Source organism: Larus michahellis, chromosome 9 (genome assembly GCF_964199755.1).
Source record: "Larus michahellis chromosome 9, bLarMic1.1, whole genome shotgun sequence".
NCBI lineage: Eukaryota > Metazoa > Chordata > Aves > Charadriiformes > Laridae > Larus > Larus michahellis.
In genome coordinates, this window is record NC_133904.1 from 32,597,817 (window position 1) to 32,625,215 (window position 27,399).

A 27,399-nucleotide genomic window follows, 5' to 3' on the forward strand; every position below is an offset into this window, starting at 1 on the left:
TGGTTGGACTAGATGATCCTTGTAGGTCCCTTCCAACTGAAGTATCCCCTTCTCTTTTCTCTTCTCCCTTCCTTCCTTCTTCTCCCTTCCTTCCTTCTTCTCCCTTCCTTCCTTCTTCTCCCTTCCTTCTTCTTCTCTCCCATCCCATCCTATCTTGTTTGACTATCCACCTTTTCGGTATTCAGACAAGCTCTGCATGTTTCACTTCATTCGGGCAGTGAAGTACGGAGTGATTTAGAGCACAGGGAGTAACGGCACCGCGAAGGGTGCCGTTGGCTATAAATACCTCTGGGTTTAAATATTAGGCAGCAGGTCCTGATGGTGTGCTCTGATCCCACCAGCCATAAGGAGCCTGTGATAAATCTCCCAACTGCACACTCTGAGATCCGATTTCAAGTCCTCCTGCAAAACATCCCCAGTCTTTATTTTTAGCCTGGTGCACCCTGCAACACATACAAAATAAAGGGTAAGGAGGAAAAAAAAAAAGTGACAAGAAGCACCCGGAGAGAAATAATCCTCAGTCCAGTTATCTGTCCCCATCTTTTCTGCTGCTGGATGCAAATGAACTCACCCCTTGCAGCCGCAGTGAGAAAGCATTGATTTATTTTTATTGTCAGGCTAAAAGGTACATCGCAGGACTGGAAATCTGATAAACCTGCGAGGCCTGGCTTGCAAATAGTCACAGGCTTGCTCCGCTAGCCCCTGAATAAATTAAAAATTTCCCACAGTAGGTTTCAAGGCTTTTGGACAGCTGGGAACTTTCTTCTTTGTGTGCGTAAGGGAACTGATAAAAGTAAATTAACATGCTGAGAGGCTGCTCCCTGAGCGTAACCTTGTCCTGAGTCAATGCAGACTTTGCATACTTTTATTAACTGACAATGCACTACAGTCTGGCTGCCTTTTTTAAATTACGTAGATTCTGGGGTTTTTCTTCAGGTTTTATTACGATGACAGCAGTGCTGTGTAAACACTATGTTTTTTCTTTTTCTTTTCTTTTTTTTTTTCCAGTGGTAGCCTGTTAGGAAATACCGTGGGGAGTTGTGGAATTGTTTCTCATAGGATAGAGACCTACCTTGTAAAGTTTTAGGGTGTGCTGAAAAACCCGAAAGGTTTTATTTTTACCTCAAACAAAAGGATTGTTTGGCCCCGCTCCCACCCGCCGGGGTCGTTTAATTCGTGGTGGGGGCGAACAGAGCTGACAGAAACCTGCAGAATCATTTCGTGTTGTCAAAGCTATTTTATCTAAAAAAAGTTTGGGCTGAAAAGTTGTGCCTGATTCCAGCTCGCAAAGTGGAACCTCAGGCATTATTGCATACCGAAGTTCTGTGTATGACCCATGTGTAAAGTACGCTGTTCCTTTTTCTCTGCTCTTTTCTGCTGCGCCTCGACGGCGATGTACAAATCCGCACGAAACCTTTGCACTCTGGGTGTGACGTTAGAGGTCCCCGGGATATATTTGTAGGACAGCCTGGGAGCTGGGTGCCTCTACATATCTTCAGGCAAACTGTTATTATGAGCCAAAGGGAATTTTATTATTTTCTTTTTTTTTTTTTTTTCACTCAGCACAACTGCTAATGCCTTTTTAATATAGTTGCCAAAGACATGGCTACCACAAACCAGAGCAGCAAGATGTGCATTGAGCGAAAGCTCCCGCACTGCCTTCAAGTGTCTATTTATTTTTTTTTTTTTTCTCCCTGTAGTGAAGTTGCCAAGTATTGTCTGCCATGTGATACTTCTGAGCAATCCACCGCGTGTTTTCGCTTGCCAAACACAAGAGTTACTGAAAGGGGTGCCTGCACGGGGCCGTACCCGGTGCAGATACCTGACCCAGCTCTGGGGAACCAGCAGCCCTACTGGGAGCCTCTCCCGCAGCACGGAGACACCCGGATAGGGTGGCGTGGGACGCGGCTATCCTGTTTCAGCGGCCGCAAAATAAATATTGTAAATATTGCTTAAGTATCCCGTAAACGCACTCACGTTGGAGGACTTGGTTACAAGCTGGCGTACCCTTACCTGTGCACAAACATGATTCCAGGTGGTAATTCTGCCCTGGAGTGTGTATTGTTACGGGTTGAGCCCGGACCCAGCGAGCCTGGGCAGGGGATATTTGAATTACAGACAGGAGCTCACCTGCGCGTTAGGGTACCCGCCAGAGCCTGCGTCCCCGGTGCTGCTGGCTGGCTTGGGCATTTCAAAGCGACTTAAAGGATTTGAGTGTCAAAAGGGATTGTTGCGTGCAAAGCGAACCAGAGCACGCTGGAAAGTGCCTCAGAGCAATCACTGCTTCTCCCGGGGACCTCGGGAGGTGTTGGGACAGCCTGGTTAAGGACCAGATCCCCCTTCCCTGCCTTGATGTCACCTCTGTTTTGTGCCAAAACAAGCCGGGAGTTGTCACTCGGTTGATGTGACCTGGGCAGGCAGGTACCGAGCTTTCTGGGAGGGAAGAGCTCAGCGGTGAGGGCAGGGATGAGCATCCGCGGCTGGTGGAGGCTTCCGGCCACCCCTGGGCTGCTCTTGCCTCCCACCTCTGCAAGGTCCTTCTCAAGCCCAATGCGTGTCCACCCTCCCACGCAACAACACCCATGATGCATAACCCTGGGCTAACCCTAAGGTGGGACATCCCAAATTTCTTGCCAGTGTCTGCTCGGGGAAAATTTTTTCAAAGGGAATTTTGGCAATTGTGGAAATGTGAAAATGTGGTTGGTATTCTGTGCACTTGGGTTTGGGGCTTTTTTGGGGTTTTTTTGGGAACAGAGTCACATTCCGTCAAAATGTTATCTGGTTATTGGTATTTTCTTATCTCATAGTCAACATGAGTCTGACACCAAATTTATCCTAATCCTGGATAGAAGATTGGACACATGGACATCTGTCAAAATGACTCTCCAAAAAATAGCAGTAAGTCCTCTTTAATGTTAATTTCTTTTAATGTACTAAGTCATGGTGCCCATTACGTATCCCTTTCAGAGAACACTGGGAACTGGGAGCAATGGTGCTCATGCGTTGTCTCTAGGTAGTGTTTTGTTTTATAGCCCTTTAATTAATTCAGTCATAGCTCTGTGCCCTATTCGAGTGCGTAAATGAGCTGTTTGAGTATTAACTGATTCATTTGCGCGTTTCTGTACTACTTCATAGTGGTTCAGATGTGTTTTGTGCCATGTTCTGTGCTTTCACTGGGTGGAGAATTTGGCTTCGTAGATGTTCCTTCTAGACACTGCTTATTAGTGAGAATATATTTTACCTAATTGTCAGGGATTGAAAGTGTTAGGTTCTTAAAACAGGCTTCACAAGCATTTGTATGTGGGCATGGGTGGAAAAGTCTATTTTAAATGCGTATGTATGCCTTCATGTATTTTAAATATCTGTTACACATGTTTGTGTGCTCCCCTTGATTAGATTCTGAACGTATCTCAAAAGTGAGCTTTTTACAACCCAGCGATGCGTTATATCTCATGAAATCAAAGTATGGTGTTACCACAGTGGGTGCAGGTGTGGAAAAGTCATGGATAAGTAGGAGAAAAGTGATAAATGCTTTCCCAACCAGATCATGCCATGAAAATATTCTGGGCTTATTATTATTGCCTTTGTTTCTGCTTATCAAAGGCATTGGTCCATCTGATAGACAAAATGAAGTAAACGGTACGTACTGAGGGAGAAGGCTCTTCTCTAATTCTGGTTAGACCTGATAAAATTAGATCTTTTGCTGTTTTAAGTATTTACTACTGGTCTGGCTGAACTTGGCATTAAAAATGTCAGAGCGTTGATGGCATTTTGCTGATAGGTGGCCAGTGGAAGGAAGAGAGGGTTAACTTTTTGCAGCGTGTCAGTATGTTGGGCTCTGGTTTTTCTGAATTTTCTATCTGAATTTCCAGGTACAGTTACCATGCCATTAGAGAAGCAGCAGCATTTAAAAAGTAGTACTTTAAAGGGATCATCAGAATTCAGTTCTGCTGCCAGCGTTCAAACAGGTGCTGGTACTAAGAGCATCCTTTAAGGATGATGTAGTCGCTTTGCATAGTTTGGAAGTTTCAAATGTGAAAAAAACCCTGTCCTAATTTGTAGCCTCCACACAAGTGTTGTTCATTTGGTGTTTAATAAGAAGATTTAATTATTTTGTGACCTTTGAGCATACGCCCTGTGTGTGTACCTGTGTGCGCTGTGTGTCCACGTAGAGAAGACTTTGCCGGTAGCATCAGGGCTTGTCTGTGTGAATAACGTGGAGGTGCTCTGTGCAAAGAGGAATGAGCAGCAGGAAACCTGTGTCCGCTCAATCATAAGACTTGGGAATCTTGCCTTAAAAACAGGCTCTGGCCCTAAAGGGCTGGCTTTGTGTCCAGGGGGCGTTTGACTGGACTTGCCTTTGTGCAGCTGACACAAAAGATTAAAGCTTGATTTCTCTCCAGTCATAAACCATAACCCATGCTGCAATATTTTGTTTTTTTTACTGATCTTTTTATGATTTTGCAATAAAGAAGTGCAAATAAGCTGAATATGAAATATACAGGGTGGCCTATTTTTCCAGCATGTGTATATGCAATTGCAGCTCTGCGGTGGTGCGTCTGATCCAGAAAAAATGTGTATCAGGCTGTACAGATTTTAGTTTAACTCTTTGTGTCTGTCTGATACACGCTGGTATTACTTGCTCTGGGAAATGAGGCCCTGCTGCCGGGGTCAAGCCTCAGGTTTTGGCAGGAGCATCTCTCCTTACTTCCCTACGAAATCCTAACCAACTTTGAGAAAATTGCAGGTGGGGGTGGTTAAAGGGAAGGGTAGAAGCTCTGAGCCCAGATCTCAAAGGAAGGAGCTTGGCCCCATCTGCAGCATCCTGGCCAGTATCAGCAATAGTGTGGCCAGCAGGACTGGGGCAGTGACTGTCCCCCTGTACTTGGCACTGGTGAGGCCACACCTCGAGAGCTGCGTCCAGTTGTGGGCCCCTCACTACAAGAAAAACATTGAGGTGCTGGAGCGTGTCCAGGGAAGGGCAATGGAGCTGGTGAGGGGTCTGGAGCACAAGCCTTGTGAGGAGCGGCTGAGGGAGCTGGGGGTGTTCAGCCTGGAGAAGAGGAGGCTGAGGGGAGACCTTCCAACTACCTGAAAGGAGGGTGTAGCCAGGGGGGGTCGGTCTCTTCTCCCAAGGAACAGGCTATAGGATAAGAGGAAATGGTCTCAAATTGTGGCAGGGGAGGTTTAGGATGGATATTAGGAAAAATTTCTTTATGGAAAGGGTTATCGATTGTTGGAACAGGCTGCCCAGGGAGGTGGTGGAGTTGCCACCCCTGGGGGTATTTAAAAGACGGGTAGATGTGGTGCTGTGGGACATGACTGAGGGTCGTGACTCATGGCTGGGGCCAGACTCTTTTCAGTGGTGCCCGGCGATAAGACAAGGGGCAACAGGCACAAACTGGAGGAAAAAGTTCTTAACTTTACGAGTGGCAGAGCAGTGGCACAGGCTGCCCAGAGGGGTGGTGGAGTCTCCTCTGGAGACATGCCAAACCCGCCTGGACGCGTTCCTGTGCAACCTGCTCTGGGTGACCCTGCTCTGGCAGGGGGTTGGACTGGATCATCTCCAGAGGGCCCTTCCCACCCCCACCATTCTGTGATGTTGCGATTTTGTGATTCTGTGATATGGTTTAGTGGTGGTTTTGGCAGCGCTGGGTTAACGGTTGGACTCGATGATCTTAAAGGTCCCTTCCAGCCTACCCGATTCTCCGATTCTCTGATTTTTGGCATTCCACCTTAAAAGCGAGCCCGGCGCTGGGGAGGAGAGCGGGGCTGCCAGCCGGGAGCCGCCGGGGCTGCCTGCCTGCGAGCGGGGCGAGCTCGGGGAGCGCGGCGCTTGCCCACCCTGGCCCCGGTGGCGGTGGCGGCGGGGCGATGGCGGAGGCGAGCCCGCGGCGGGGCGGGCGGCGGGCCGGCAGGGATGCGGTAAGGCTCCGGGCCCGCCGTGCTGCAGAGCCCAAGGACGGGGGGATGGATGGAGGGAGGGAGGGAGGGAGGGATGGAGGCGGGGGGCCCGCATCGCCGCACCGAGAGGCCTCTTTGTACCAGCGGGGGGAAGATGGGGAGAGCCGGGATTATTGGGAATATTCGGCCAGAGTGGTTTTAATTGAGCATCACGGGGAGTATTTTTAGTAACATCCTCCGTGCGGGCGTTGGGCATCGCCGTCCTGCAGTGCTGCTTCTGGAAGGCTTCGTTTCTGGCTCTGGCAGAGAGGGGGGCCCGAGGTAGAATTTGGGCACCAGCGATGCTGACAGCATCTTCCGGGGGTTAATTATGCAGACGGCTAAAATAAAGGTAGATAAAGGCGGCGGAGCGCTTTGGAGTTTCATTTTGGCTCAAAGGGTTGTTGTATGACTTCTCCTTTAAGGGACAGCAGAAAGTCATTAACTTCAGCGCCTGTGTAAGGACCACTAGCCTCAATCTCCATCGCTTAGAAACGAACTTATTGGCAGATAATCTTTTTTCATTTATTGATTTCCAACCCCATGAATGTCCCAGTGAACTGCAGGGAAAAATACTCTCTGAAAACTGAATTCCTAAAATTAGGAAAAAAAAAATTATATTAAACGCGTCAGGATGAGATATTCACTAAGAAGGTAGTGGTGCTTTCAATGCATGCCCTTCCTTGTGCTTAATTAGCCCATTTCGTCTGTATTGATTGTATCAGGGCTATCTACATGCTAATAGTTGAGCATGCATTTAAACAAGTTGCTGAACTGGAGCATTAAGGTGTACACATTTGTGTCCTCGGAAGGGGAAGAATGTTCTGAGCGTGGTCTGTGGTCAGTGCGATAGTTAACAGTAGGGAAATGTTGCCAAGTGCCTGAGCTAGTGGAACTGCGCCGATAGTTCTCCCTCTTTCCTGCTTTGCTGCAGAGGAATAGCAGAGGGCAAAGGCTTAAAGGGTTCTTTTAGGTGTTTTGTTACGTAAACCCAAGTTTGTCCAATACGCAAGATTCTTTGTAGTGTTATGAATACATAATACATAAGGCAAGATTAAGGACCTGTTTGTCTTTGCTTTCTTGAATGTATTATGGGGAAGGGCTTTTTCTCCAGCAGTACCTTCACTATCATTAGAGTTCAGTTTGCAGGTAACTTCTCTACACTTCAGCCCTGAGAAGAGCTGGAATTGTAGCAGTAATTAAAAAAGATACAGTCTCTTCAGGAATGTCATCCCTGAGGAATTATTGATCTTTCTATGTATATATATATAAAAATATATTTTTAATATTTTATCCTTTCTCTTAAGTCTGTAAGAGGGCACAGGACATGGTTTGATTGGTGGATGTCTTTCTGCCAACTTATTTTGTTTTTTCCGTGCTTGAAATGTATTACGTATCATTTGCAAAGCTGTATTTCTTGGGGGTTTTTTTAGCTACTCATAAGTGCTGACCTTGATCTTATATATATAAGATCATCTGAAAAATCCCTGAATGCTTTCTAAACTGAATGGAAATCACATCATCTGTCCTGGAAACCTAGCTACCTCCGAGGTAAAACCTATCAAGGAGCAAAAGGAATACGGTTGTGTGTGTATGGGACATAAAGTTGTATCAAAGAAGAATTTGCCTCTGTGAGTGCCAGGTTATGGTCTCTTCTTGTATGTTGGCATCTTGCGTTGGTGAAACCAAAGCTGTCCAAAGACACCTTTGCTCTCAGAGAGGTGGCTCGCACCTAGTGGCTGTTGCAGTGTAGTTTTGGCAGGGGGCTCTGCGTGCCTCCTGATTGCTGGTCCATCTTCCTGGAGCTGTGGGTTTCCTGCCCAAGGGCTCACAGGAGAAGACATTCAAAATTTGCAGGTTCCCATGGGGCATTATGGTTTGGTGACCGAGGCCCTTCCCCCAGGGAGCCTGCTCTGTGCACGAAGGGTGCATGTCAAGAAGGACTTTACATGTCAAGAAGGTTGCTCAGAAAAGTTGTGGATGCCCCTTCCATGGAGATGTTCAAGGCCAGGCTGGATGGGGCTTTGACCAGCCTGGTCTAGTGGGAGGTGTCCCTGCCTAGGGCAGGGGGGTTGGAACTAGGTGATCTTTAAGGTCCCTCCCAACCCAAACCGTTCTATGATTCTGTGACTTGGAGGAGTAGGAGAGGGCAAAGGCGTCTCATGTCTGCTTGAAGTGCCAAACAGGGTTAAAGGGGACAGAGGACGGAGGGGGATAATGAGATAAGACCAAGGGAAGATGCATCTCTGGGTGGCTGTTCTTCTCAAAGATACTGCTGATGCATTTTTCAGGAGGCGGTCAAAGTAGGAGTCTAAAGTTCAGAGACCAGAACGCACTTTTGTATTTCTGAGCTGAAGACGGTAACTTTTCCCAAACTCTGTGGGATTTTGCCATTGGATTCACCTACAATGGACTCATAACCATGCAGAAGGACCTAAAATTGCATCCTCTGAGCTCCTTTAAAGCACTATAAGACCATTAGCTTCACAAGGCTTTGGTTCAAGTCGGCTTGAGCCATCAACATCAGGGTGCAGGGCCTGTCTTGGAGCAAAAACATCCTGTCCTTTGGGGTTTGCAGCTCGTGGTGGCTCCTTGGTGATATCTTTGAAACCTTGTTGGGGGATGCTACCCTTGTCCTGTCTGCAGAGAAAAGCCCACTGGGAAATGAGCAGGATGTAAAATGAGGCAAACACAGACTTAAGGGTGGGCGTGAGGGAATGACACATGATGGACTCACAGCTCTGCAGGGACGGGCACGACATTGCCATGAACGCAGACGGACAGGTCTCTTCCTGGGATGTGCCGGAGGATGAAGAGTGTCAAGGACTAGCCAGGTCAGCCAACAGGCCTGGAAAGAGCAATAGCAACGTTTACTGGGTCCAAGGGAGAGCCAGCGTGGTGAGTTGGGGGAGGCAGCCAGCTTCTCTGGGATATGCTGGAGGAGGAGCGTAGAGCTTGCCAGAGACTTTCCAGTGAAATATTAATGCTGTAAATTTTCAGTTCATTGAAAATGTTTCCAAACCTGTGCCAGTTCTGGTGGTGCTTTCCTCAGTGAAGGCTTTTTGCATCCCAGGCAGAGGCTCCTCTCAAAGTGAGGAACCACTCCAGCTCCTTGGAGATACCCAGTAGCCTGTGGATTATTTTCTTTCTAGTAATATGGGAAGCTCAATTTAATAATCCTGAGCAGAGCAGGGTCTCTGAGATAGTGTCTTTTCAGAGCTGCGTCTAGTAGCTGGGTGGTTGGAGGGCCTGCTTGGGGTTGTCTTGCAGGAGAGCTGATCTTCCTTGTAGAGCTAATTAAAGACGCATTGAAGCAGGGAGCTGAACCTGGCTCTCTTGCAGCTTCTCACCCACACTTTCTTGGGCAAGACCTGACTCAGAGCCATGACTCCATGGCCAGGTTTAGACCTGTGGCCCATCTGCAGCTTAGATGGGGTTGGACGTTGGTTCCTTGGGTGTCCCATGGCTGTAGCCATCCCTGTGCGCCTGGGGCTGGCAGCCGTTTTGGAGACGTTGTGTGCTAACCAGGTGCTGTGTAACAGAGGTACAGCTCTCAGGGCCCCGCGCCAGCACAAATGTGTCCGTTATTTAATGGTTTGCTCTTGTTTCTGATGCCAGATCTTTGTCCGTGGCACCATTCTTTGTTGACTTCCAAAGGGTATGAATTTGGCACTTCATTCACATTAATTTCTGTATTTTTTCCTGCTCCTACTTGAAATAGCAGCAGATCGATATATTGAATTTATGTGGCTTATTTGATCCTAAAAGTCGCTGTCCGCCTCTGAGTGGAGTTGTGGGCAATGGAAGCCACAACCTGACCTATCCTACAAAAGAAAACATAGCAAACAAGTTACAACGTGGTTCATGGATGTCAGCTCTCAACTGTGAATCATGGCTTTTTTGACCAACGCTAATGCATGTTTACGGGAACAGTCTTTGTTTTGAAGGCATAGATTAAGTGCCCTGCAGTGCGAAATACCTAAACATGTTCGTTACTCTCACCTTTGCTATAGACTCTACTATCATCTTTCTTGGAGGATAATGGAGGAGGATAATACAAGGAGAAATATATAGAGAAATGTAACCTGGCCTGGCAGGATCTCAGAGAAAATCATATGTCTTAATTAACTCAATTCTTTGCATCATGCACTTATCCATAATTTAATGATATGACTCCTACTTTCTTAAAAATTCTTTTTCATTCTCAAGCACCCTTTTCACAGATCTATTTAAAAACACACCTGCCAACCATATGCTTGTGGAAAGGCTCCAGCAGCGTAGACAGGAAATTCCAAATTCTTACCACAAATTAAATGTTGCCTGGTAATTACCAGGGACAAGAAGAGTACGCTTGATGCAGTTATGGGATGATTAGCGAGTTTGGCAATAAATTCTGCATCCTCAATCTGTCTGTCATTCCCCTCAATGTTCCGGCCTTCTGTTCCCCGCTGAATTGTAATTTCACTCCCCAAGTTATAACACTGAACACAATATATAGTATTAAAGTTTATAATAAGGTGGACGGCTGAAGTCCTGCCTGCTCCAAAGGGCAGAGGAACTGCGCAGTGCTCCTGCAGGTACGTCCCGTATCTCTAAACCACTTCCATTGTCTCCCTCCTCTTTTGAAACTAAGACAAGGCTATCAGGGGCAATCGGAAAAAAAAAATACTCAGATCTGAATGATTTCCCCTTTTTTCAAGACATTTAAAAGCCGTTGTTGGACCTGCCACGTCCCCATGTTGAATGTCGTCTCTGTTTCCTTGCAGGCATCTTTCCCAGGGAACCTGCACTTGGTGATGGTTCTTCGTCCCACGGGGTTTTTCCAGCGCACCTTCACTGACATTGGATTTCGGTTCAGTCAGGAGGATTTTCTACTCAAGTTACCGGTACGAGTGTGCGGAGGTGGTGTGCCTGGGCGGAATAGGAGGCTGCCCGCACTCCTCAGGTCGGGAAAGTGACACTGTCCCACTCTGCAGGCACCCATGTGAAGAGTAACCGGAGTGTCTCTGCCAGGAATGCCCTATTTCCACCAAATTTCTCTCCACTAAATTTCTCCTGTAGCATTTTTCACCTCCTTTGTGTGCCGTTTTCTCCCCACAGAGCACGTCCGTGGTGGTGGGTGATGGGTTGCTGCCTCTGGGGAAGATGAAACCATACTCAGAAATTTGTTTAATGGCTGGAAAGTCAAAAGACATGTCTAGTGAAGCTTTTGCTATGAATTCCATCCAAAATCACCATTATGATCTCAGTGTAAACTCCATGCCAACATCACGTTGGTATTTGTTTCTAAAATAGCTACTGAAATGGTTTTGTAGTCTCAAGTCAAAGTTTCCAAGACTTTTAAAGCCACCTTGATTATAGGGCATAATGAGAATAATTAAGAGAAGGGAAATACATTTATGGAATCTAAAGTTGACACAATTACAAACCCACAAAACAAACCAATGTTTTCCTTTAGGAAATAAGATGATTTTCAGAAACTTTGCATTTTTCACCCTAAAATGGTTGTCATCTGCACACGACATGAGTATATATTTCACAAAAACTCATGAGTATATATTTATGTGAAATTGGCCGGTGCTTCATGATGCATTAAAATGTATATATTTTCCCAGAAATACCCTGGGAAAAACCTGCAAAAAGCTGCATTACCTTTGCTTTCAGCTCTGCTCTGCAGTCAGATACTGCAGCATCTCACAGTGCTTTGCATGGAAGGAAGAAAGCACCTGGGAGAACAGAGTTGGCTTACAAAAATGGTCAAATACATCAATGAAAAGCCATGTTAAGCCATAAGCATAAGAAGAAAGCCATGCTGTAGAGCAATATTTAGAGCAAACCCAGTTTTTTGATACATAAAATATTTGTAGGCTCGAACTGTGTGTGTCTTGAGGAGAAGTGATGATCAACCAACTAACGGTGTTGCCTTGGTTGTAGGTTGTGATGCTGAGCTCCGTTAGCGACCTGCTGACATACATTGATGAGCAGCAATTAACCCCGGAGTTTGGAGGCACCCTGGAGTACTGCCACAGCGAGTGGGTCATCTTCAGGACTGTACGTACTGGGTACCTGGGTGTTGGGGGTCAATTGCGGAAGGTTTTCTGTAAGGCAGCAGGCAACAGGGAGCTGGAAGAAACCCCTGAAGCCAACTGCATTCCCTTGATCAGATGTGCAAAGGAGTCAAGTGGTGTTAGGCACTTGATGGGTTTGTAAGGGAATTGGGTGATTAACTCCCTCAGGCTCCTTTTGAAACTGCTCTCGAAAGATCTGTCTTCTTAAGTCTTTATTAAAATTCCCTTACTGGTAGGTACAGAATAGACTTTTTTTTTTTTAATAACGATTGCTTCATGTGATTAATATCACAAATGTGTTTGGGAACCAGGGCAATCACAGAATCACAGAATGGTGGGGGTTGGAAGGGACCTCTGGAGATCATCTAGTCCAACCCCCTGCCAGAGCAGGGTCACCCAGAGCAGGTGGCACAGGAACGCATCCAGGCGGGTTTGGAATGTCTCCAGAGACGGAGACTCCACCACCTCTCTGGGCAGCCTGTGCCAGGGCTCTGCCACCCTCACAGGAAAGAAGTTCCTCCTCGTGTTGAGACGGAACTTCCTATGGTCAAGTTTGTGCCCGTTACCTCTTGTCCTGTCACTGGGCACCACTGAAAAGAGCCTGGCCCCATCCTCCTGACACCCACCCTTTCAGTATTTATAAGCATTGATAAGATCCCCCCTCAGTCGTCTTTTTTCCAGACTGAAGAGATCCAAATCCCTCAGCCTTTCTCCATAAGAGAGGTGTTCCAGTCCCCTTGTTATCTGGGTAGCCCTCTGCTGTCCCCTCTCCAGCAGTTCCCTGTCCTTCTTGAACCGGGGAGCCCAGAACTGGACACAGCACTCCAGATGTGGCCTCCCCAGGGCAGAGTAGAGGGGGAGGATGACCTCCCTCCACCTGCTGGCCACACTCTTCTTGATGCCCCCCAGGATGCCATTGGCCTTCTTGGCCACGAGGGCACATTGCTGGCCCATGGTCATCCTGTTGTCCACCAGGACTCTCAGGTCTCTTTCCACCAAGCTGCTTTCCAGCAGGTCACCCCCAACCTGTCCTGGTGCAGGGGGTTATTCCTCCCCAGGTGCCGCACCCTACACTTGCCCTTGTTGAATTTCATAAGGTTTCTCTCAGCCCAACTCTCCAGCCTGTCCAGGTCTCTCTGGATGGGGGCACAGCCTTCTGGTGTGTCAGCCACCCCTGCCCCCCCCGCAGCTTTGTGTCATCAGCAAACGTGCTGAGGGTGCGCTCTGTCCCCTCATCCAGGTCATTGATGAACATATTGAGCAGGGCTGGACCCAGTACTGACCCCTGGGGAACACCACTCGTCACTGACCTCCAACTAGACTCTGTGCCCCTAATCACCACCCTCTGAGCTCTTTCAACCAGTTTTCAGTCCACCCCACTGTCCATTCATCTAACCCACACTTCCTAAGCTTCCCTATGAGCATGCTGTGGGAGACCATGTCTAACGCCTTGCTGGAGTCAAGGTAGACAACATCTACCGCCTTCCCCTCATCTATCCATCCAGTCGTGCCATCATAGAAGGCTATCAGATTAGTCAGACATGATTTCCACTTGGTGAATCCATGTTGACTACTTCTGATAGCTTTCTTTTCCTCCACATGCCTTGAGATGACGCCCAGAATGAGCTGTTCCATCATCTTTCCAGGGATGGAGGTGAGCAATGAGAGAGCAGCAGCGAGATTGCTCTCTGCATACTGACCAAGTGCAGAGAATTCAGAAGATTTCCTTTTATTATTTTTTTTTCATTGCAAAAATTTTCCTTTGATATTAGCAGGGATCAGGCATTTAGTTCCCTTGCTGTGCGTTTCTATGCTTCCTGTACGCTCCTAGTTTTCACTGGGACTTTGTCTGCCGGATTAATAGCGGATTGGATTCCCAGTTACCTTCCCAACAGATCAAAGCACTAACGAATAATGTGCCAGACGTCCTTGTGCCCCTTGTCCTGCAACATCATCCACACCAGCAGATGTGGAGCTCAGTATAAAGGCAAAAGCACAAGACATTGTAGCTGGAATAACTCAAGCCATTGCTTGTGCCACTAACTTTGTGCCAGTTTATGCTTGATGCACTGCTAAGTTAATGTTTTTTTGTTTTTTTTTTTTTTGAATTTTTGGCTCTTAGTTTTGTTCTTTTGCATGATGTGTTAATGTGATAATGGCATAGCGCTCACATTTGGAGACAAAAAATGACAAAATGAATGACAAAAAATGTTAATCTAAGGAAAGGATAGTTTCTAGACCGTGGCTGCATATGGTAGATCAGTGTCTGTATGAAAATCTTCTCTCAAAATTCCCTTGTAGTGTGCTCATAAAACATTTCTTGCAATTTCCATGGAAAACACGCACTGCTTAAAGAAAATACAAATGCTATCAGCTACAGTTGAGTTTATAATAGCCGGAGCTGTGAGCGGGGCTGGGAGAGACCCACCTCACCCCATGGGGTGGGATCCATCTGGCGCCCAGAGCTCCCAGTGGCTGCCTGGGATGTGCTGGGGAGGTACCAGCAGCACTCACTTCCATCCCGCTGTCTCCAGTTTGTCACCGGCATGCTGTTTAGCTCCCTCCCTCATCCTCTTGGTGAAGCTGTGGATGAGGTGGCCGTGATGCCAGACTGCCTTGTAACCCACCATTTGGGCTTGCAAAGCTGGAAACATCCATCACGAAGAACCCAAATATATTTCCAAAGCCTTACTGCCTGGAGGTGGTTCCCAGTTAACCAGAGGAGAAAAATAATACAAGAGGGATTACAGGAATATGGGAGATGGATCCTATGGTGGCTTCTGCTATAGACCTCCAATATGTGGTAGGGAAAATCTCAGAGTACACAAGAACAGGCAGCAGAAAACAAAGCAGGAGGTGTCTCTGCCCAGTACTGTCCTTATTTAAGTCTGTGGAGCCAGTCTGCACCACAGGCCACCTGGCCACACGTTGGTGGCCACTAGCTGATGCACTGCAGCACACACCAGCTCCGTCTGGGGTGGACATCCCACCCACCCCTCCCAGAACAAGCTGTTGGGCTCCCCTGCAGATCTCAGCCGTGGCTCTTTGTGCACTCTTACTGAGCTGTAGGAACACCTTGAATCCCAAACTTGATTGCAATTATTGTCTCCCACCAGGCAATCGAGAGTTTTGCACTAACCGTGAAGGAAATTGCGCAGATGTTACAATCCTTTGGCACAGAGCTGGCAGAGACTGAGCTACCGGACGACATGTATTCCATCGAGCGCATCCTGGCCCTGCGCACGGAGAAGTACTACCAGCTCAAGGTATGTCCCAGCGGTGGCTCAGCCGCACGTTTCCAGCCCCAGTTTGCGCAGCAAGATGGGATTTCTGGGGTTTGGCTGCCTGTTTGTTTGTTGCCCACTCCTCCTTCCCTCCCGTGCATGTTGACAGACAAAATAAAACACAGCATGACTATTTCTGTATGTTAGCCTTAGATTTGCCATCCCCTCAAGCAAATTACCCTGCCGGCATCCAGCAAAGTGTCTCAGCTGCCGCCTCCTTGCTGGCTGCGGGAGGTGGCATCTGTGTTGTGCTCCCCCTCAGGGGCTTTGCAGGTCTCACTGGCAGGAGGGTGGGAGGCTTTGTCACCTGTGGGATCCTGCCCTTGGGGGGGTGTCCCTCCGCTTCACCCCCAGGGCCGGAAGAAGCTGCACCCAAAGATGACCAGCGGGCCTGGAGGGGTGGTTTGTCCCCAGGTCCCTCCACCTGGTGCAGCGTCCCCGAGGGGGGGCTGTGCTGGAGAGCATCCAAGGCAGAGGGTTCCTGCTACAGAGGGTGCCTGATGTGACCCCTGTCTTCGTGTGAGCCTTCATGTTTCATCTTAAACAACACTTGTGTCTTTAATATTTTATTTTTTTTTCCCCCCACCAATTAGTGATTGCGATTACAATTATTACAGGAGTTAGGGGATGCTTTAGTGCAGCCAGCTGCTGCTAGATCCAGCCGTTGGCTTTGCTTCTCCTGCACCTTTCTGGGGGACAGCACAGGCCTGTCCCCAAACCGTCACTTCAGAGACGATTCCCACGTTAATAGCTGTGCTGTGAGGCTGAAGAATGAGGTCCTTTCCTTTATGACAGGATTCATTTACATAAGTCAAAGAAGTGTATCTATTTTCATTTATAATCATTTGTCACCCACGTGACAGTGGGTTCCCAGAAGGCTGCCTGTAAGAAATATGCACAATGACATCCAAAGTGTGCTGTGTGTAGGCATAAACGTATGTGCGTATGTGTGGAAAGTCTTATTATAGATACTGCCAGTAGTCCTTTATTTCTTCTTCGAAGGTGAAGCGAGCTGTAGTATAAAACAGCAGCTACATCTATTGCGATACGACCTACTGACTTAAACTTCACGCTTAGGACTGTAGCCAAAGCGTAGGGGGCAAATATCAGCTAAGCAGTGTGGTCCTGTATATAAACCGGTGGGTAATACATGCTTTCCTCTGGGGAGAAATAAAACACATCATGTGTTTTCATTTGCATATAAAGCACAGCAGTGCTCGGTACAAGGCATCTGTTGCTTTTAATGCCCCATCTATTAATTTCAAATATCAAAAGCACTCGTTGGCTTTTGACTGAAATGAAGTCTGTTGGCTGCTTTTTTTTTTTCTTTTGTTCCTTCTAAGTCCGTGAAAGATGAAAGCAGACGAGAAACCGGGCTCAGATTTTGGTGGCAGCAAGCCACAGGATCCTTGTCTCTCTCATGACAACCCCAGGACTGGTACAGCCGATTCCTGAATTCAAATAATGAGTTGATCAGAATAATTTATGTAGCTGTGATACCAAACAGGAGCAGGTTGCGAACGCAATGCAAAAATGACAAATTAATTAAACAGAGTAACTAAGAAATTAACCTCTTTGATATACTGAGTGGGGAAAAAAAATCAAGTTAACGCCTGTTTGACAGTTGAGCTACTTTGTCGTAGGTATAATGAAAGGCTTTGAATCACAAGGGGAATGCCAGGCTCTGGGGAGTGAGATGCGAGAGGATGAAACAGCGGCCACCTGCGGTCCAAAGCACGCTGCGTAATTCCTCTTCCTTTTGGATGGGGAGGGGGTTGCCTTGGGGTCACCTTCCGTGATGTTTTAGTGATAGGGATGCAAACCAGCAGTGGACACTTTGTGTGGGGGGGAGGAGAAGCTCCTGTGGCTGTGTCCTTCTGCTCCTGTGCTGCTGCCCTGAAGATGCTGTTATGTTTAGGTTGCTGTGAGCTATCTGGGACAGGCAGACATTTAAGCACAACTGTGCTTTCTGAATCTTTTCCCTAAAGTGGTTTTGCTGTTGTTTCTCTTGCAATAGAAATCTGGCCATCTCCCAGGATGGGCTCTCCCTCCTTCAGGAGTTGGGTCTCCAATGGAGCCATGCAGAGATCTTTCCTTCAGGGCTTCCTCCAACTCAGTTCATCAACCACATGTGTTTTCTCCTACCTTCTCACCTCTGCATTTGGTCTGTTTTTGCTGAAAATAATTGACTGAATGCACCTGTTTGCTTTGGGGCTGAGCTCAACATGGGACAAAGCACCTCAGTTGATGCTAATGAACACACCAAGGGCTCTCACCTGGGTCTCAGTCCCAGCATTGCACCACTATGGGATGCTCTTCCCACAGCCTCCTTTGGTGACCTGGATGGAGAAGCACAGCCTCCAAGCTGCAGAAATAACTTGCTTGAATACATGAAATTTGTAGATAGATATCTAATACAAACCCTCCTGCTCACCAGGAGAGACCTGTGGTAATGCTGTCCTCCTGCCTCTTGAATCGATGTGCAGTACCCAGCATTAAGGGGACTAAAACGTCTGCTGGGGGCCCTGTGGTCTGGTGGTGCCTCATTTCGTAGAGGGGAACTAAGGCAGGGGAAACATGAAAGGGCTTACCTCGTGAAAAGTAGCCTGAATCAGAAACGTTTTGCATTGTACAGGAAGATATTACAGCAGTCACAAAAGAGGGAAACTTGCTTTTGAGCAGTTTCGAAGAGCCTGACGCCGGGGAATGCAGTCAGGACCAGCACTGCGAGAGGCCTGGGGACTGGGAGACTGTGAATCGGTGAGTGCACTGTGTTCCCAGTTTGCCTGATTTTTTGAATGGAAAAACTCAAGGTTTTTAAGTGTAGATGTGCTGTTTAGGTCACCTGTCAAACAGATAAAGACAAAGATACTAGAGTTTTGCTCCAGACCCATCAAATTGCTTTGACCTGCTCTGATTTTCTCCCCCCACTGAGACGATGAGGCTGTGGAGCAGCTGCAGGGTTCTCCCGTGCCAGGCTCCCAGGTATTGTTCAGATAAATGGAGGCAGCAACAACAGCTTCACACAGGTGCTGTTATCTGCAGTGAAGATTTCATTAAAATCCCCCTGAGATCTTCACAAGTCATATATACGCATCCATTGACTTCTCCTGAGAGCTTGGGTCCAGAAGACCTGAATAGGTGATCTCTAGGGCTTGTCCATCTCTGCTTGTCCTCTGTTTGCAAATTGTTCTGATCCTATCCTTTTTCTGTGCTCCAGGTTACTCGGTCAGCTGCGCGAGATGGAGACAGCTTTTGATGGCTTCTGGGAAAAACATCAGTTAAAAATGGAGCAATATCTGCAACTGTGGAAGTTTGAGCAAAGTTTTCAAGAGGTATGATCAGATGCGTTTCTGTTGGCAGAAGGAAGAGTTGGAGATGAAAAGGAGGGGAGAGGAGAGAAGTCATTATGCTTTTTATTTTGAGAGTGTTTAATTTATGCTGCTGTTCCTTGACTCTGGCAGGGCTCGCGAGCCTGGGGAGACCACTGTGCTTCCTCATTCAGAGCTAATTTAGGTATCACTGCCCTGCAGTCGCATAGATTTTGCTGACAGAAGCATCTTTGAATTTAGAAATTAGTTCTTGGACACTAGTTTTATTATTGGATTTAGCAGTCTTTGCTAAAGTGTGATTAATTGTGGTCTGAGAGTGATTTTTTTCTGCCTGTGCTTTGTATCCTTTTGCAGCAGTCTTCTTCTTTGTGTCTAGGTCAAGAATGCCATTGAATTTTTAATGGGTCAGCAAGCGGAGCTGCCCGACACTGGTGACAGCGTCCCCCAAGTAAAACAGAGGCTCAAGGACCTGGGTCACTTTGATGGTATGGCTCAGGTGAGACAATCTTTCACAGAAAGAGGCACTAATGAAACACGAGAGGCGCATTCTGTGTTTGTGGTAGGAGGTGCTTTCTGAAATTGCCTGGTTCTGGTGTAATTTGTTGGTAAGTGGCTGCACAGAAGGATTGATTTCACGTCTTTGCTCTGATCACTCTGAAAGCCAGGAACGAGGTATTTAATTATCATAGTTAAAATAAATTGCTGAGCCACCGTGAAAATCCAGAACAGATAAATGTCTGAACATAGGGGAGGTGTGGGAGTTAATGAGCTGGAAGAAGAATTATTTATATGTGAAGTGCTTTAGCAGTGCTAATAGGCAGAGACTTGTTACCAGGCGCATAGAGAGGCAAAAAAAGTTGCTATCTTGACGTGTCTGTGATTTGAACGTAACATATGGATGAAGACTAAGAGCTGTAGGGGGAAAGAAGAGTGGAAAGAGATGATTCGCAGGAGCCCGACTGAGGATGTGACTTCTGCAAAGGGGTGTACGTGGCACGTGGGCCAGGGTCAGTGGAGAAATCCTGAGGGATCTGGACACAACCCCCAGAGGCTTCTCTGAAAAGAAGAGCCCTATGGGAAAGGTCTGAGCCTTTTTGGCTGTTGGGAAGAAATGTTTGTGGAGGGAGGGAGGGAGGAGGAGCAAAAGGCCAGGCAGACAGGGAGCAACAGGGCAGGGGTCCCAGCAGAAAGCCAATCCTGGAGAAGACGTGACTGTTACACTGACCAAGATGTGCAGAGGAGATGGCATGCTCTTTGCATCAAGCTTTGCTGCAAAGGGCCTGGTTTATTTTCACCGTAAACCTTAACTGCTCAAATTCCCTTTCGCACTCTATGAGCATAGTGTGCCTAAACTGGATGTCGGCTGCAGTTTCTTTTAGAGTGCAGCTCCTGGAGACGGCAGCAGTTCATGGCCAGCAGCCGTTCCTGGCATTGCGTGCTTGGTGAAATACTGCTTTCTTCTTCATCCTCCTTTTGGATAGCAAAATTTTTTTTTTTTTTCCCCGATGATGGATGCCATTTTATCCTGCGTAAGCCACCCATTCTGGCTGCACCTAATGGCAGTCATCCCCGTGTGTCCCTGAAACCTGGTAAGATGAGAAAGTGCACGTTGCTATATGTAGATATTTTGGCATTATCTCAGTCACTGTGCAATCCATTCTCTTCCTTTCGCTGAAGGATCTGATAGGGAAGGCTCAGGTGGTGATACTACACGGACACCAGCTAGCAGCAAATCACCACTATGCGCTCAACTTAATCTGCCAGCAATGCAACGAGCTGCGGCACCACTCCGATGTCTTGTCCGATGAGATCAAAAGGAAGCAGATGCGACTGCAGAAGACTTTGGATCTTCATACCCGCCTTCAGCAGGTAGAGTTCAGAGACACCATGCCCTCAGAAGTAGATAGTTAGCTTCTCCATGGGGTTAGCCTCTCCACTGCTTAGCTGGAAGCATCTGAAATTTGCGGTTTTGTTTCATCATTTTATGGTAGGAAAGTGTTCCCCAGAGGCTGGAGGAGTGCTTCACCCCTTACTTAGCTGGCGAAGTTAGCAGATATCTGCTGGTGCTGTGAATAGTCAGCAGAAAGAGGTGGGCATCTCCAGGGGGAAATTCAGAACACCAAAGTTCAGCTGCTCTTGGTCATACTTGTGTGCTGCATCCATACATTAATTGACTTTTGAAGTTTTCATACCCAGTGCAATAGAGGTAACACTTTCAGATCAACTCCAGCCCTTTTTGCTTAGCGATTTATTAAGAATGAACATAGATGACTGTAAAATAAGGTGACAGATTGGTAGATAGGCGCAGCTGCTGTGTGCTAGCATGGAAGTGGAGTCATGTGGCTCCAAAGCTCTTTGATATCTTAATCAGCATCAAGTATTCATTTAGGGAAATTCACGCTAATTAGGCCAGAAGGCACGCAGCTGTAATAATGCTTGAGGCCATTAAGAGAAGCAGTGAAGGTTGACCCTGTTCCATTTCACTGCTTTTGTGGGAGTAGGGAAGTTGTGTTGTTTTTTTTTTCTTCTCCTTGGGCTCCACTTCAATATTGTGTTAATCTGTGGGGATGGAGGATTCGTTGGCAGCGTCCTCACCTGGACTGCTTGCAGTCCTGGCCCGTGCTGGTGATCTAGCCCATGGGTCTAGCCCAGCGTGCTCCTGCTCTCCAGGGCTTTCCTTCCCATTCACAGCGATGGAGGTCCTCGGTTGTTCTTGGCTGCAGCATCTTCTCACGCCTGTGCACACCACAGGGTGCAAGTGCCAACCAAACCCCAGCCTGGTGTTCAGCTATTATCTGTGTGTGTTAAATGTAGAACGTAAAACTGCGATTTGAAATCCTTATTTTTTAAAAAAAACATGAATGCAATTCCTTTGATCATTCCTCGCAGTGCAGGTCTGCACCGAGCCAGGTGTTTAGCTCAAAAAACCTGCCTGTCTCATCATAAACTCTGTAGTGCCCCCTTCAGCTTTCTGAGTTGGATAAATGAAGATCTGCTTGTCATTTGGTTCAAGTATGTGCTAAATAGTGCTTCTGTGTCAGTTAAACCACTGGTTTTACCCAGGTACAAGTGGGAGCACATCTTGTCTGGGCATGCTGAGGACTGCAGTCACTCTCCAGAAAATATGTGGCCTTTCTGCTTTCTAATCAAAACGCGATAGCTGCTGAGGTCTTCAGGGGAGTACTAATTAGCTCCATGTTGAAAATACAGAGCCGGTAAACGGTCTTCCTGATGGGAACCTTGATTTAGAAGGGGTGCTGCTCATGGTCTCGCTCCCTGTGTTTGCACCCTGCTGTCCCCAGGCTCTGCAGTGCTGCGACGAAGGTGCCTACCTGCTCGCCAACCAGCAGATGGATAAGTGCCAGTCTAAAGAAGGCGCTCAGAAAGCTCTCCAGGACATAGAAAGGTTTCTTGAAAGCTCTTCAGCCTACTTAAACTATGATCCCCAGGCCCTACACTACGATTTTGAGTCGGTCTTAACATCTGAATTAAAGGTAAGCAACCCCTCCGGTTCCTTAACAAGTAAAAAGCAAGATCGGAGGGTGTTGTCAGCTTCATGCTCCTCTCTTTTGGGTCAAAGCGCAAAATAGTGGTTGTTTTTTGATCACAGGAGTCTCTTTCGCTCTCTACAGTGCCAGATACAGTCGGTGCAGGTCAAGCTTGAAAATGTTCGGAGCATGTTTGAGAATCGGCAGGCTTGCTTCAAGAAGCTGTTGGATAAACACGTGCGGCCGGTCCAATTGGTAGCCCCTCGGCCAGAAAATCCACCAAGATCAAAATCACCATTATTCTCTCCTAAACATGGTAAAATATTTTAAGTTTGTGGTATTTTCAGATGATAATTTTGCTTTGAGGCAGGAAGAGTAAGGCTAAGGATGGTTTTGAGAAACCAGCTAGACCTTGCTGGCTGACGCAGAGTTGTTGGATAGCGCTGAATATATATGAGATGATTTATTATCTTTCCAGTTTTTGTGTTGAGCTTCCCATACCTGTGTGAAGAATGGGGCTGGTTGCTTGGTATTTATTTTCCCTTCCTACTCAGTGAAAAAAGAGAGCTGTAAACGGTGTGTACTTCCAGTTCTGCTTTACTAGCATCCTACCGGGCTGAAAACTGGTGAATTAGTACTACAGGGGAAAAAGGGCAAGGCTTATAAATTTATTAGCGTACCTATTCTCTGTGACAGTCTCCATAGCTGTCTTCAGCTGGAACTGACATAAAGGGAGACTGATGTTTGCAAAGGAGCTCAGAGAAATGAGGAGCTCAAATCTCACGAAGAGAAATGAGAAGCTGGATGCTTAATTCCCTTTGATTCCTTGAGAGTGTCTTCCCTTAAATCCCCATTGTGGAATAATTAATGCCCATCGAGGTACAAATTCTGGTTGAACTGAGGTCACTGAATGTTCTGCCTTGATTTTGGTAATGGGATGTGCCACAATGTTAGCTTTAAATGATAACGTTAAACCTTTCATCCTTGGCAGCCCTGTATGTATCAGAATTAAAAAGTATTCTAAAGTAACATCTGTGTATTTTAAACCAGGGAGATGCTAAGTTATGTGGGAATATTAAATTCAGTGATCTGACTGCATAAAGTAATTAAATATTTGTGGTTTAACACAAAATTTTGACGATGAATTAATGAATATTGGTTATGGTGAATTGTAGCAGGTGTCATACAAAGAGTGAAAGTGCCTCCAATTAAGCGGGTGACATGTGAATAGCCAAATTAGCCGAGGATGGGAATGGAGCTGGATGCAGTGAGGGGAATAGGTGCAGGCCAGAGCAGTAAATAAATCCCAAATTTCCTTTTCCTGGGCTGGTGGCCCCTTCACTAGACCACACTGGCCTCTCAGCCCCTTTCCTCAATCAGGAAAAAAGCTGAGCCTTTGGAGTATTGCCCATTTTACCTAATGTAGCTTTCCCAACTTTCTAGAAACAGGAAAGTATTCGGGAGGAATTATTGACCTAAAGAGTGGGTGTAAATGGGTGGCCACCTCGGGGGGATGTTCTGAGACCTTCATCAATCGGCTGCACTTATTTCATGCCTTTATGGGATGCACGTTTTTCTAGCAAAGGCGGTCGCTGCCTGCAAAGCCCAGGTATCCTCCATTAATCCCTATCCTGAAAGGGATGATCAAGCCTGTTGAAAGGGGCATAGCCGGCAAGCGGGGAAAGGCAAAAGGTTCCTCTTTGGATAGATCATGCCAAGAGAGCTTTTTAATAAGGCCTCTGTTGGACACAGAACATCAAAACGCTGCTGTCCTGCTGGCGTGATGTGCAGTGTTGAAGACACACGCGAGGCTCCGCCGGGAGCGCTTTGGGATGGAGGGGTTTTATGGCGTGGATTGAAACCAAACCACCTCCAAGCACTTTCCTTTTGTCCTCTTTTTCTTTCTTCCTTTTGTTTCCCCCACCCCTTCTTTTTCCATCTGAGGACAGATGCTTCCTCATTCATCTTTGCCCTGGATTTGAAGCCTGTCTGATAAATGTGGTTCTAATTTTCAAACCAGTTTTTTTTGGGGGGGGGAAAAGAGTAAACCCACCCCCTCCTGAGCTGTGAAGCGTAGGAAGGTGTGTGGAAGCGGTACGGCAGGCTGCGGCCGAGCCCAAGTGCTGGGGCAAAGTCATTTGCAACAAAACATGGAGCTGCAGCTGGTCACCCTCTCTCACCTATCTTCCTCTCCATGTTCCCTTCCTCCCAGTGGGAGTCTCCCAGTAGGACCACTGGCAGGTCCCTGTTTTTTTGGATCTTCCTGTCCGCGATGGGTCACACCCCACTCACCTCTGGTCTGCTCCCCAGCATCCACCTCTCTCCTGCCTCACGCGGCGTGTTAGCACGGGGAGGTTTAAGGCCCCGTGAGTGTGAGAACACGTCATGGTTTTGTCTTACCATGGCCCCATCTGAAGGTGGGGCACTCGTTCTCCATGGGGGGTTGTGTTCCTCTGCATCCATTTTCCTCCCTACATCTGCTGTTTCGCCAAAGGTGGCTCCTCAGTGTCAGCGCTGCTGAAACCCTCGATCTAGACGCAGCTGCTGTTGCATTTGTATGTGTTGTGAGACCTTTTTGCACCCTACTGGAAAGATATTTCATTAGTCCAATCTTTTTTTAGATGTTTACTTTGCTGGCCTGCTTTTTTTTTTTTTTTTTCCTGTTTGTAAAAAAGGTGAATAGTGCACATCAGAGCGTGTTTATTTTTGGTCCATCTCGGAGATTGGTGCAGCCACTGGGGCTGGCTGGAGCCAGCACGATGTCTTGCCACTGCCAAAATGGGTCATTGTTGATCCCCTGCTGGTCCCAGCTGCCTCCTCTGTCCTCTGCCACGTTGTGTCTGTGCAACAGACCCCTCACAGAGCTGGAGAAATTCCTTATTGCCATTTATCTTGGGGGAAAAGACCCTTTTGGTGAAGTATTGTCATATTAACAATTCAGGAATAAGAAGTATTTGAAAGACACCATATAACTCATTGGGGAGATCGGTGTTGTTTGAAGGGGCCCTACAGGAAAGCTGGAGAGGGACTTTCTACAAGGGCATGTAGTGACAGGATGAGGGATAATGGCTTCAAACTGGAAGAGGGGAGATTTAGATTGGATATCAGGAAGAAATTCTTTGCTGTGAGGGTGGTGAGCCCCTGGCCCAGGTTGCCCAGAGAAGCTGTGGCTGCCCCATCCCTGGAGGGGTTCAAGGCCAGGCTGGACGGGGCTTGGAGCAACCTGGTCTGGTGGGAGGTGTCCCTGCCCAGGGCAGGGGCATTGGAACGAGATGATCTTCAAGGTCCCGTCCAACTCTAACCATTCTGTGATTCTGTGTTTTATTTTTAAGCTTCCAATTTACCTCTGTAACCCAAAGTATTACAAGTTGTAATTATTTACTGACAGTATCAATAAATTCTTTCAAGGTGGAGAAACAGTTTATACCAGCTGAGCATTTTGCCCTACGTTCATAAAAGGACTTTAAAAGAGTATCCCAGTGGGTGATGTTCCTTTTGGTAGTTTATTTGATTTTATTGTTTTCTATCATTTGCACAGGCTTCACAGACTCTGTTAGGTTTTGATGACAGTATTCACTTAATGGACATCTCGCTTTTTCTGATTACTTTCTACTTTATGGCCTTTATGACCATCTGTGTGACTTGCATTATTTGGTACTCGGTATTGTTGTTTGAGATGTTACCCTTTATTGTGCCAGTTTGCCTGTAGAATTGGCTAATTATTCATTCTTAAAATGTATCCCATTTTTCTTTGTGACTTGTTAGTTTCTGTCTGAACCATCTCCTTCATGATGTACAGTACATAATTATATATTTTTTTATTTCCTGCCCAAGGCGTGGATTTTAATTCCAGTTTGAAGTTTTCATTTGATCTCTCTCTCCCTGGGAAGAAAACATCAAGGAAAACTCCAAGTTCTCGCAAGGTAAAAATTATTCTTGAAATCTGAATGAGTTTTATACACTGAAAAACTGAAACCCTTCTAAAAATTGGTTGTACTTTGACTTTGGATTTGAAGATGCTTTTTCTCTTTTTAAAAAATGAACCAAACAGCCCCTTCATGTCCGTATGGTTTAGTTGGATTAGTCCAGCACCTGAGATCTATCTTGCGTTGTTTTTCCAAGTCGCAGATATCGATTTCCTGGGAGTTATTCCCTGAACTTGTTCTTTGCATAACAGTGATGTCTATTAGCAACACCCACATCCACAGATATTTCCCCTGGGGAAACTGTTCTCCGGTTTCTGCACTAGTGAATTTTGTTACCAGTATTTTCAGGTTTTATGCGGCAGAGTAATTTCTGGGAATGTTTGGCTACCCGTTATACGCTGTGCCCTTTTAAAAGTTTTGTGTCGCAAAGGATTTCTTAAAAGGAGGCGTATTTCTTCCTTCCCCAAGGAGTTCCCGTGCCCGCATCAGGGCTGGGATGCCTCTGGGATGCCTGGGCTCATGCTGCCTCTGCAGTGACCCCCTGGAGCTCTTCCCACTGCATCCCATTTCTCTTCCAGATTGAAGTCATGCACGACTACCAGGAAAAACGGAATTCCTTGCAATCTTTTATTTCAGACAGTGATGACAACTTAGATATACTGAAAGGGTAAGCTTTCACCCTGTTTACCTCACTCAAAATGATGTTTATTTCTGGCCGGTCCTTGCCCCATCCATGTGTTCCGCCAACCTGACCATCTCTTGTGCTTTTGCCTGTTTTATCTTCCCTATGTTGGTTGTTCATGAGATCACGCTGGATTTTGGGCTTGTTGAACTGTAAGGTTTTTTACAGATATGAAAATAATATGCTGCTTTTTTTTTTATTCTTCTTTATTTTAGCCATGTCATAAATGAGCTTATAGAAACTGAGAGAGTGTACGTGGAGGAACTCTTCACTGTCTTGACGGTGAGTGACTTTTTCAGGTTGGTCATTACCATTCCCCGGTGACTTGTACAAAAGGGCACCTGCCACTCTGTCAAACGAAGCAAAAATGCGGTGGGGCAGGTTTCTGCCAGACTGTCAGATCCCAAGTTGGTCGTAAACGTTCAAGTTTTCTCCCTAGCTTTTCTTTGTTGGAGGCATCTGCAGGAGCAGTTGGTGTCAGGATGAGCTTTTCATCTAGAATGAGGGAGAAGCCTTCTGTTTGTACACAAAAGCGCTGGTAATTAGTTTTATCGATGCCTGGAAAAATGTACAAAAAGCTGTTATTTTTAACTGTTCCCTAATTTCTTTTACCTTTTGGAGACAAAAGAAAGCAGCTTGTGTTTTATCATTGGGAGGATTCTGCCTCTGTACTGTG

The 27,399-nt window shown here is 46.8% G+C and overlaps 1 protein-coding gene across 3 annotated transcripts in view; it reads left to right on the plus strand.

The window, feature by feature from the left end:
• The window catches only part of LOC141748250 (proto-oncogene DBL-like), a 62,418-nt gene that overhangs the window by 15,968 nt on the left and 19,051 nt on the right, over positions 1 to 27,399 (plus strand). For 2 of the 3 annotated variants that reach the window (XM_074599972.1, XM_074599973.1), the window contains exons 4-16: positions 2,808 to 2,898; positions 10,710 to 10,829; positions 11,878 to 11,994; positions 15,128 to 15,277; positions 17,931 to 18,055; positions 18,516 to 18,630; positions 19,004 to 19,123; positions 20,305 to 20,496; positions 21,930 to 22,121; positions 22,260 to 22,431; positions 25,950 to 26,038; positions 26,620 to 26,708; positions 26,939 to 27,005. In XM_074599972.1, coding sequence (XP_074456073.1) covers positions 2,808 to 2,898; positions 10,710 to 10,829; positions 11,878 to 11,994; positions 15,128 to 15,277; positions 17,931 to 18,055; positions 18,516 to 18,630; positions 19,004 to 19,123; positions 20,305 to 20,496; positions 21,930 to 22,121; positions 22,260 to 22,431; positions 25,950 to 26,038; positions 26,620 to 26,708; positions 26,939 to 27,005 — 1,639 coding nt within the window. Of the gene's footprint in view, positions 1 to 2,807; positions 2,899 to 5,761; positions 5,926 to 10,709; positions 10,830 to 11,877; positions 11,995 to 15,127; positions 15,278 to 17,930; positions 18,056 to 18,515; positions 18,631 to 19,003; positions 19,124 to 20,304; positions 20,497 to 21,929; positions 22,122 to 22,259; positions 22,432 to 25,949; positions 26,039 to 26,619; positions 26,709 to 26,938; positions 27,006 to 27,399 lie in introns of those variants that run through there. The other variant, XM_074599971.1, reaches the window with a different exon arrangement.